The following is an 11,478-nucleotide window of genomic DNA, read 5'->3' on the forward strand; positions in this document are numbered from 1 at the left end:
AAAAAAAAAAAAAAAAATGTACATCCCAGGTTTCAGATATGAATTTATTGAGTTATGGCACACCACTTAATAAATCCTTTAGCGACATAGGCTCTCTGGGCATAGGAATTTAAATATGAAGCTTTGTGCATCCTCTGTCTCAGAAGTTTGCCAAGGGAATCAAAAGAGAGAATGTTTCAATCAGCTTGGAAAATGGCAAAGCCTAGTACAAACGAAATGCTGAATTCATATTACCATTAGTGCAGTTCTGTTGCTATGTGACCTTAAATAAGTCTCTTCCCTTTCCTGAGACTTTTTTCTTCTCTGTGCAATCAGGGAGCCAGACCAGATGGCATCCAAGGTTCTTGCATCTCTGACACCCTGTGGTTTTATTGAACTTACCAGCTACCACACTCTAAACACATTAATATAATAAAGCATTCATTCCCAGTGCATTCTTTTCAACCTCAGTGAAAGGATTTTTATATTAATTTTATTTGTGATATAATATCTGTTGATTTAAAAACACTTAAAAATATTTACCTTATTACTTCTTTTGAATTTAGCTTTTAGTGAATTGTGCTATATTTTAACCTCAGAGCAGGCCCCTTTCTCACCCCGAGGAAGCCCGTGTCGCCATGGGTTCGGTCTCATGTACATTTAGAATATCATATGCACCAGAACCTCTCCCACTGCTCCAGCACTGGTAACTTTTTAAAGTGCTGTCCAATTTCCATCCTCATTTGGTAGTCAGAACAACCCAGAGAAGAATGGGGTGTATGTCATTGATACATCTGAGACAGAAAGAACTTCCAGCTCAGAGAAGCTGAGTGATTTGCATATGGCCTCACAGTCAGCTAATGGCGGAGCTGGCCCTGGAACCAGGTTTCTGGCTTGCAGCCCAGTGCCCTTTCCAATTGCAGTTGTGGCAGTTTGCCTGGTTCAAACGCTTCCTTCTTCCTGGGTGAGATAATGCTCCTTCCTTCTGCCCTTATTCAGGACTTGTGCTATGAACTGGGATGAACTGCATTATCCTGCCACCTTAATACACCATCCCCTCTCCAAGAAAGTAGTGCTTCCACTACGTGACTGTTTGGGTGCTGTGGCCAAGGTCAGAACTTAGTCTAGAGTACCAGCTCAGCCCTCAGTCTGTAGTTTGCAGAAAGTACAAGTCAATAGCTTCACCCCTCCCCATTTCCTGTGCACCCCCCATACTTTCCTTCAGTTTCTCACCATCTCTCTCCCTCCCCTACTCTCCTATCACTTTCCTTTCTCCAATCTTCTTTGCCTCTCCCCTCCTGCTCTTCTTCCTCTTCTGGCTTTGTCCCTCCAGCCCCAAGCAGGTCCTGGGGAAAGTTGCTCTGGAGCTGGTTCTGTGGGCTCTCTGGAGCACCGGAGCAGGCCCTGAGCCCAGCAGAGAAGGCTGCGCTAGAACAGAAGCTGACGAGCATTGAGGAGGAGCCACTCTGGAGACATGTCTGCAACGTCAATGCTGTCCTCTTGCTGGCCATCAACATCTTCCTCTGGGGCTATTTTGCATGATTCCCCAGACCTGGCTTCAGTGTAGACAGACTAACAAAGCTCAAGTCTGTCAGCCACAGAAACAGGCTCTCCTCTTACTTTGCTGTCTAAACTGGAGAACACAGAAGTCAAGACTGCAAGATCCCTTGAGGAGAATCCAACTCAACCTGCACACTCGACAAGTGGAGAAACAGAAGCCCAGAGAGAGCACTGGGTTTGTTCAGGGCCACCCAGCAGGAGTCACACGGGGTTTCCCCACTCTCTGTGATACTCTGCCTTACAGACCTACCTCAAACACACTGTTTCCACCCTCTTGTTGAATGTATTCAGGAGCTTTGCTGAATGTGTGTCTTGAGGTTAGAAAAGTGGAGGATACAAGAAAAGGAGCAGCAAGAAATTTGCAAAAATCCAAGAGCACTTTTGCTCCCCATTATCCTCCTTCCTCTTCCCCTTTCTGGTTCCCCTACCTCTCTATCTTTCTATTCTTACCAATAATCTATTTGTAGCATGAATTTACCCAGAGGGTCCTATATTTCCATTGGTGGCTCCACAGTGGTGGCTGTCAGACCCGAAGGAGTGGGGAGCCAAGGGTGGACTTTAAGCATGGTGACAGATGGTGTTTTGGGCAGAAAGCTCTTGGACAAGGGACTATCCAAAGCACTATTTAAATTCTGCCTCTTCCTACTCTCTAACCCAAATATGCACAAAATCTCTATGGCCTTGAGAAACAGAGAGACATGACTTGTGAAAACCACGAGGAATCAAGACATGTTACTCTGTATTTAAGGATAAGCCCCACAGCGGGCAGCACAAACAGCCTGGGAGCCACTGTGCCTGTGCCTTCTCCCTTTGCTTGCCATGTATCTGCATACCTTGGAATACACTGTGACCCCAGTTAAGTGTACCTTCGCCAGGCAGCTGCTGCAATGTCCAAACCTGGGTCAAGGTCCCACGCCTGCTCCCATAGCCCTGGACCTGCTTCTGTCACAGCACTGATCACACCGAGATGGAAGACTCCAGGGGGCAAGGACCAAGGGCCATGTCCCAAGTGACTTTGTACCCAGAAAATAACAGCTGTTCAATAAGTGTGTATTGAGTTAATTAGCTCTCCATGGTCCTGGTAGGCTTTGTGCTGTGGCTGGCTGGGTAGTACTCCCAGTTGAGGCTGCCCCTACTCTCATCCATTTACACTGACCAGTAATTACAACTGGATACAAATAAAATTCTATTTCTTTGAGGTGTAGACACAGCAGATTCCATTAATACCTCCTGTCGCTGCAGCCTCCAAATTTTTGTTTCCATTGACCTTGTGACCTTGCTTCTCACTTTAGTTGGCTCTGCCCTCTCCGTTGTTTCCCGTTAATCCTTACTGAGAACTCAGTTTTCCTCTGGTTGCTCCCAAAACCTTTCACACTAGTATTTGTGTGTGACATATTATATTGAAGGTTTGGGGAGAAGAATTCTAAACCACAGAAGCATAATCTAAAATTGGATACTGAATATCTTATTTTTAGATGTTCCTCAGGAGCCTGCTCCCAGAATTTCTCAGAGGTCTCTTCCTTAGTCTCCAACTTCCTGCCTTCGGCCTGGCTCTTTGTCCCCTCCCCCTCTGTAGATTTGAGAGATGTTTCTCCATTCCCCCAATCTTGGCCCTCCTCCTCCTTTATTGTCCTGTTGTTGTACTGAGCCTCTACTGAACTCCGGAAATATCTCATCTGACCCAAAGACAAGACATGCTGTTGAATACAGTAGGACTGCAGAAGGGTGGCCACTCCTCTTCCCTACCATTTTGCCTGATTAATTCCTACTTGCTCTTCACATCTCAGCTCAAAAGTCACATCCTAAGTAAAGCCACATAGTCCTGGTAATGATCTTAGCACAGACACCTACATCCCAAAGATGAACCCCTAACACCCAAGATACAGTCTCATGATCCCCCAACTTTGCCTTCAAAGCATATGTCAGTGTATACTACTACATTTGTAGGATTCTTTCATTAATAGGCATCTCTTCCCCTAGATTGTGAGCTCCCTACTGAATCCCCTTCACCTAGATAGGTACCTGGCATATGGTGGGTACAAAATTCTGTGTTATATGAATAAGTGAAAGAATAAATGAATGAAATGAGTGAGTGAAAGGGTATCCCTAGCAGAGGAAACCAAAGTTAAAAGCACAAAGGTGGGAAAAATCATGACATAACTAGGAACAAAAATAGTTTGAAATGTCGGGAATGGAAGATACATGTGGACAGGACCACTGCTAGTCCTTATGCTTCATTGTGAAACTGAGCAAAAGATGCCTTTCTTCTTGGCAGATGCAGATCCTCACTATAGGGTGACAGGTGGCAGCCAGAGCCCATGCTTACTTCAGCTCCCACATGCCCCTATTGGCCAGGTGTATTTGTGCAGGGCACCACCTGCACATGCATGAGTGGTAGGCCTGCATGTTGGGGAATGGGTGGTGCAGTGACTGGGAGGTAAGCAGGTGATAGCTCAGGAAGGAGGTTCCATGCTAAACTTGGGACTTCATCTCTTGTCTGGATCATTTCTATAGCCCCTTGATTCTTATCTCTCTCCCCAGTCTCTCTTCTTGCAATTCATCCTGTGCACTATAGCAAGAATGATTTTTCTAAAATGCAAATATTGTTCTATTTAAGACTCTCCACAGATGGTGTTTTCCAGCTTGGCGTGAGATCCTATGAAAATTGCTAGAAATATATCCCAGGGTTTTGTCCTTGTGCTCCCTTCTGTACTACAGCCAAAAAGAGGCTGTTATGTGCAGTGGTTAAGAAGACTGCAGGGGCTTGAAAGACTGATCCTCTGGAACCAAATCCTCATTCTGTCATTTTCTAATGACCAGATATTGGAAAAGTTGCTTAACTTCTCTATCTTTTCTCATCCACAAAATGGAGACAGTAATAGCAGCTACTTCACTGGGTTGATGAGAAGATTAAATTGGTTAATTCAAATAAAGTATTTAAAATAGTGCCTGGCATATAACTAAAGTACTTAATAAATGTTAGCTATTATTGAGACAGCCAGGTGGGAAGGGCTCCCTGGCAAAACTCCAACCGGCCTATGCACTGAGAGGAGTGCACACTGGGATGGAGCCACAGACATTCGTGCCATTTGCAGCAGGGAAGAGCCTGGCCCCTCCTCTTCTTGGGTGGAACCTGGAATTCAATCTGTGAGGTGGAATACCTACACTAGCAGGAACTCTGGCCTTGCAGAGAGTCCCTGTTACCCCTTTTTTCCTTTTTGCCCAATAAATCCTGTTATTCTCACCCTTCAAATCGTCTATGAGCCTAATTTTTCATGGCCATGTGATAAGGACATGGCTGTTAGCTGAACTAAGGAAAACGTCCCACATGATTACTGCTATTAGTAGCAGGCAAGATGAACACATAAGGAGGCATGACATTACGTAGCAATGTTATTTTAGATCTAGCACAAAATGCTGTCAGAGAAAAGAGCAGGGAGGAATTAGTTCTACCAGGGAAATCAGGAAAGGGCTGAACATAAAAGTGCATAATAGAGCTGGAGTTTGAAGGATGAATGAATGGGACTTTTCTAGAAAAAGTCATACAAGGTAGTGAGGCAGCATATGCAAAACGGTTAAGGTACAAAAGTGCACAATGAATTCTCATAAAATAGGGATACTATTTATTCATTTGTAAATGTCAACCCTGCATATTTAATTTCCCCTTATAAACCCTGTCTGTATTTAGCCTCTTGCCTCTAAGGCAGAGCTGTGAAGATTACTGACCAGGGACTGAAGAGAATGGGCATTGCACCACTGGGGCAGAGGCTGTCGGTGTCCTTGCCCATATCCTCTAGGTCTCAGCAGTCCTGTTTGCTGTGACTTCCTGCTGAAAGTCCCTTCACCTCTCTGCTGAGGGCTTTCTCTGACTGTAGAGAAATGTTCAGTCCCTGCATACAACAAGCTAGAAGTGCTGGGAGTTGACACACCTGAACCAGCGACGAAAAAGAGTTTGAGGATAAGCACTGTCAGTCCCTTGCCCTGAAGTGGGACAACTTGGAGCCTTGCTCTAAAATATCTTTCAGAGGTTCTCAGGGACAATGAGGCACAGCTGCCCACCATGTTAATATGTCCATTAACACACCCTGCATAGCTCCCTTCCCTTCCCTGTCTCATTTCCCCATTTCCTGGGTGGTGTTTCCTGGGATCTCCTCTGAAATAAACCACTGGCTCTTGGTCTCACGTGCTGCTTCTGGGAAACCAAACAAAGACAGTTTTTTAACAGGAAATCAGGCTTTGAAGTTGGGCTTTGTGGAGTGGGAAAAGGGTAAAGTTTGGAGGATTTTGGACATGAAGTCTTACCCACAGGGAGAGAAGTTCTCCTGTCTAGTATCGAGTCTTAGCCTTGCTGCTGGCCACAGGAAGTGCATGCTGAAGGGAAGGTTTTCAGGCAGAGGGAACAACCCATACAAAGAGATCTATGAGTTTATCTCCAGTTTTGAAGTTTTACAATCAAGATTTCTTTCATTTTGGCACTAAACGCTACCAATAATGTCATGGGCCGCACCTTGTTCCAGGCACTAGGGGTACCATGGTGTTCAAGCTTTGGCACCTTCTTAGTTCTCAGTTAGACTCAGTTCTCTGAGGACCAGGATGTTTCTCCTTTAACTCTTATGATGCAGTAAAACAGCCAATGCGGTGGAAAGAAAAGAACCCTAAGCCGAAAGTCAGGAGACCTAAGCTCCATTCCCAGGGTGTCCGGGAGAGTCAGAGGCAAACAGTGCATCGCTGCAGTTCAGGAAGCTCACAGGTCAGGGTCAGTCCTAGAAGGGCTCTCAGTGACCAGCTAATCAGACTCCCACATTTCAGAGAAAGAGACATTGGAGAATTCTAGAAGGGATGGGACTTGCTTAAGGCCATGCAAGGATTCAGCAACAATCATCCAGGTCCTTCGAGATGAAAAGTGTTTCAGGGGTAGTGGGCGAACCAAGAATGATATAGGAGGGGCTGGAGAAAAAGGCATGTTGAGGCCTATATTACCACCAAGCCCCGGGCAGGTCTACTGAAGGCACACACGTCACACACACATTTACATTTTCATTAATGTGTCTGTCACACTCACCATTTGAAGGGGCCTCCAAGGTCCTCTCATTCAGTCCTACTTCCCGTATCCCATGCCATTTTTCATATGGCTCCCTATGCCTGGAATACTTACCCTTGACCTTCTACCTATCCCCTATCTACCTTCTGCCTGTCTCCTCCTCACCTCAGGAAGCAGCATTTCCTACTAACTTTTCATGCTGCCTCCTCCACTCACCTAAGTTGGTTTTGTGTCCTTCCTCTGAGCCTCCACAGGCCCCTGTGTTTCTACCATAGCAAGTTTCATACAAGTGTTATAATTATTTTCATCTCTTCTTTGCCATAGATTGGTGCTCTTTGAAATTAGGCGTGGTGTTCATCTAGGGGTTGCATTGTTTTAGGACATTTAGTAAGCTCTTCATAAATGTTCAATGAATGAGTGAATGAATGTATGTTCAATTTACTTCATCATATTTTGGCCCTGGATTCCTTAGTTATTAGCCACAATCAAGAGAAAGAATAATAAACAATATCTGTACAATCTGTATAGACTTTGGAGTTACAAAGTCCTGCCACGGGTGAGGTCTCATTAAATTCCTACAACTCCTAGAGGTAGGTAGACAAGTATCTCCTTTTCAGAAAGGCCGGTCAACACCGAAATGTGAACTTCAGGACAGCCTCTAAAAATTGAAAAGCAAAGCAGCCTTTTTTGTCTCCAAGTTCCAACAACCCCTTCACATTCAGAATGTCCCATGTATTCGAGGAATCTCAGAGGGTAGCATTCACCATTTGTGCCTCAGTTGTTCCAGTCTAATGTGGACCTTCAGCCTCATTGACTCTAATGCTCCCATGGCCCCTTTCCAAACCTCTCATCTTTGCCATACTCTCCCATTCCAGCAGGGCCTTGTTCTCAGGTTGATCTCTCCATCTCTACCTGCCAATGTGTACATATGAGATGTCACCTGGATCACAATATATGTATATATTTCAGCAGGGTTCTTAGCCCTCCATTCAATTGCAAGATGATGTCAGGCCTTCTACCAAGTCACTTAAAAGGAAACTGCCTGTCCACTGGGTCAGTTGTCAGCCGCCACAGTGAGAGCTGTAACCACCTCTCTGAAACATTTCAGGGCCCCTACCCCAACTCACCTCCAGTTGGTGCATGGGGCAGTGGTAAAAATACTAGATGAGTGGGTAAAAGATTTGTATCCTAGCTTAGTTTTGTCATTACTTGCTTTATGACCCTCCCTAGTCATCCCTCAGTTGCTTCTTCCTTAAAAGAGGAGAGGGGAAAAGGCTTGAATTAGATTAGATGAAATCTAAGGACGCTTCTCATGTTGACGTTGTGTGCTTCTGATTCGATTCCACATTTGTCTCCTTGGGGCAGGAAGTGGATGGGTTGGTTGGTGGTAGTGGACGGTGTACAGGGAAAGTCATATGCCAGCTTGAGAGGCAACAGCATAAATAGAAAAACATTGCAAAGTAGCTTTCAGAGAATCGAAATGGGTTTACCATGAGCAATAACTTTAAGAAGCAGCTTTGAACTGTGAAAGGATGGTGTTTTAAAAAAATAGCACTCTTAAAAATATCATGAAGAAAATGTTTTCTAAAGTGTTTTTGTTATTGAGTTTGGACCACAAAGCACTCAATTTAACATGAGAGACTCGTAACCATGTCCTTGGGTGTGAGAGTTCACATCAGTCAGAGGGGACAGAAACTGCTAGAAGCCCAGGCAAAGCAGTGTCAGTTATCCATTAACCTAGAACGAGTGTCTCTCTAGATTTCTAGCCTTAAGTAAGATTACTGCAATTTCTTCTTTTCTCCAGGGTAAAAATTTGGGAGCAATTTAAAGGTTATATATAAACATAAATCCTACAGGCTTAAATTAAGGTAGTTACAGTTTACTTTCATATTTCAAAATCAAATTTCAGCTTCAGCCCAGACTCACAAAGCAGAAATGTCAGACTTTTTACTGTGGTCTTATATAAAATCTACAACTTTCACTTAGAGAGGAAAAAATAAAACCCAACCTTTATACCTTATCTCCTGAATAGACTACAAAAGCAGCATTGGTCTATCTCTCAGTATGCCTTGTATGTAAATTTTAGGATTATATGCATTCAGAATGAGAAGGAACCTCAGAGGCAGCTAGTGCAGCTCTCCTCCCTCTTCAGTCCGGGTCAGAATTTCTCTGAACAGTCTCCCTGACAGGTAAGCTTAGCCAGCCCTCTATTAGAACTTGCAAATTGGCAGGGCGGTCCAGAGATGGAGCAATGATGACCTCCTGAGAGCATTCATTACCAGACCACACTGCCAGTTAGAAAGTTCTTCCTTTTACTAGCTAAATTCTGCATCCCTGAAATTTCTAACCACTTGAACAAACAAACCAAACATGTATTCCAAAATTATATTTCCACTATTTATGATTGCTTCTTAAAGGAATGATTCACAAACTGGAAATTTCCTATAGAATAGTAAATTTATCTGGGATGAGAAGTACGTGAAGACTAACAAGACTGACAATTTTTAAAATCCTCACAATTATTTTATAAAGAGTGCTCCCACATTAACCATCTCATTTAGTTCTCAACACCAGTTTAGGATGCTGTATTATTACAAATGAAGAAACAAACTCAGAGAGGTGAGGTGATATGGCTGAATTGGTCCTTAAGCCCAGATTTCTGACCCCACATTCAACCCTACCTTCATCATACTACTCACTTACGCAGCATTCTTCATGAATGTTACTAGTTTCCAGGCTCATGACATAAATACGGAAAACAGCTGCAATCTACGTGGAGGTCAGTCGAATAAAAAAGGCAGGCAAGTCAGCAAATTATTGCAGAACAATTAAGGACTGAAATTCTAGCTGGAAACAAAATACTTTGGAAAAACAGAGAAAGGAGCAACAAATTACCTGGTGGAAATGGGGAAACCTTTACGGGAAATAATGTTTAACTTAGATTTAGACATTTAGCTCTACTTGGAGTGTAGAGATTTCGGTGTAGAGAGACCAAATGATTATATGAGAGACAGAAGAAACTGCACAAAGCAAGACAAGTAGGTAAAAGGCCATGACATCTTTAAGGTAGAGTGAGGTACCTTTTGTGGCTGAAGCACAGGGTGTGTGAGAGTGTAACACAGATGACATTGGAGAAGAAGTAAGGTGAGCCTAGGGACACTGGGTGCCACGGTATAGCCAAGAATGGGACAGAGTCAGGGAGGGTAAGGGCAACTAATATATCCAAAGAGCATCTTATCTTTAGAAAGATCATTCCAGCAACAGTAAGAGAATAAATGATAGAGCCAGAGGCTGCTAAGGGATGGCAATTTTTGAGGTTGTTGCAGTATCACTGGAAAAAAAGAAAAGAAAAATCCATCAATAGATACAGGGATAAACAAAATCTTATATACACTCCTAGAATACTATTCAACCATATAAAAAGGACAGCTAAATGATGATATCTCATGGACACAAAGAGGGGAACAACAGACACCAGGGCCTACTTGAGAGTGGAGAGTGGGTGGACGGAAACGATCAGAAAAAATAACAATTGGGCACTAGACTTAGTACCTGCATGATAAAATAATCTGTATAACAAACATTTGTGACACCAGTTTACCTGTGTAACAAAGCTGCACATGTATCCCTGAACCTCAAAGTTTTTAAAAAAAGGAGTGAATTTTGATATATACCATAACATGAATGGACCTTGAAAACATCATATTTAGTGAAATAAACCAGACAGAGAAAAGCAGATATTGAATGATTCCACTTACGTGAGGTCCCCAGAATAGGCAAATTCAGAGAAACAGATAGCAGAATAGAGGGCAGGGGAAGAGTAGGCAAGGGGGAGAAATTGTTTAGTGGGTACAGAGTTTATGTTGAGGATGATGACAAATTTTGGATGTAGATAGTGGTGATAGGTATACAGCATTATAAATGCATTTAATGTCACTCAATTGTACAACTGAGTGTACATTTGGTTAAAATTATAAATGGTTAAAATGTATATATTTTACAATGGTTAAAATTATAAATATTATGCTATGTCATTTTACCACTGTTTAAAAAAGGATTGATAGATTAATACTGTACTAAAGCAAACACATCAAAATGTTAATTGTAGAATAAAAAAGTTATGGAAAGAAGAGCATGAAAGATTAATTTGGCTAAAGAACAGAATGTAAATGTTACAACTTTGACAACATAAACATGTAGTTGACAAAAGATAGAATTGAGAGGGCAAAGATAGACATGTTAATACCTGTCTTCTTACAAAGTAGGTAGTAAACAGATTGTTGAAAGCAGGTGGAGCAAGAAATAGAGGTTTAAGTCTATTACTGAAAATTACATATGTAATCAATAAAATAACTAATAATAACATAAATATCAAACACTAGGAGAAGGGAGGAAAGGTAGCCAATGTTAAATTTTCATCTTTCAGAGTAGAGATTGTTCTTGGCTTGTTGAGGTCAGGATAAAAGGTATTACATCTACATGCAGTCGTGGAAGAATCCACCAGAACACCCAGGCAGACCATTCACAGAAGGTCATCCCTGGGTACCTGCAGGTACGGGGTAAGAAGAGAGAATATCATAAGCTGTACTACACTATTCGCAACAACATACTATTTTAACTTTTAAAAGTTAGTACAATTACAAAAAGATACCCTCCTTTGAATGAGGGCCTGAATTAGGACAGTAGCAGTGAAGAAGGGGAGAGGACTGTAGGAGGGGAGAAGGCTGCTAAAAGGCATTCATGAAGTTAAATCCACAGGACTTACTGACTCTGCGGGGATGGAGAGAATTAAGAATAATTCCTAGGCTTTAGATCTAAAGAGTAGGTACTGTAATGTATTGAGATGTGGAAAGCAGGTTTGGTCTTGAGAGAAGAAGAGAGTTCAGATCTGAGCACAC

At 42.7% G+C, this 11,478-nt stretch overlaps 1 protein-coding gene across 3 annotated transcripts in view; it reads left to right on the plus strand.

The window, feature by feature from the left end:
- The window catches only part of SLC5A9 (solute carrier family 5 (sodium/sugar cotransporter), member 9), a 38,982-nt gene extending 36,377 nt beyond the window's left edge, over positions 1-2,605 (plus strand). For 2 of the 3 annotated variants that reach the window (XM_011926228.1, XM_011926230.1), the window contains one exon: positions 1,313-2,605. In XM_011926228.1, the coding sequence (XP_011781618.1) occupies positions 1,313-1,521 (209 nt within the window). In that variant the 3' untranslated portion in view covers positions 1,522-2,605. The remainder of the gene's footprint in view (positions 1-1,312) is intronic. The other variant, XM_011926229.1, reaches the window with a different exon arrangement.
- Positions 2,606-11,478: the final 8,873 nt, after the last annotated feature.

This window comes from Colobus angolensis, unplaced genomic scaffold, assembly GCF_000951035.1.
Source record: "Colobus angolensis palliatus isolate OR3802 unplaced genomic scaffold, Cang.pa_1.0 Scaffold68, whole genome shotgun sequence".
In the NCBI taxonomy this organism is placed as follows: Eukaryota; Metazoa; Chordata; class Mammalia; order Primates; family Cercopithecidae; genus Colobus; species Colobus angolensis.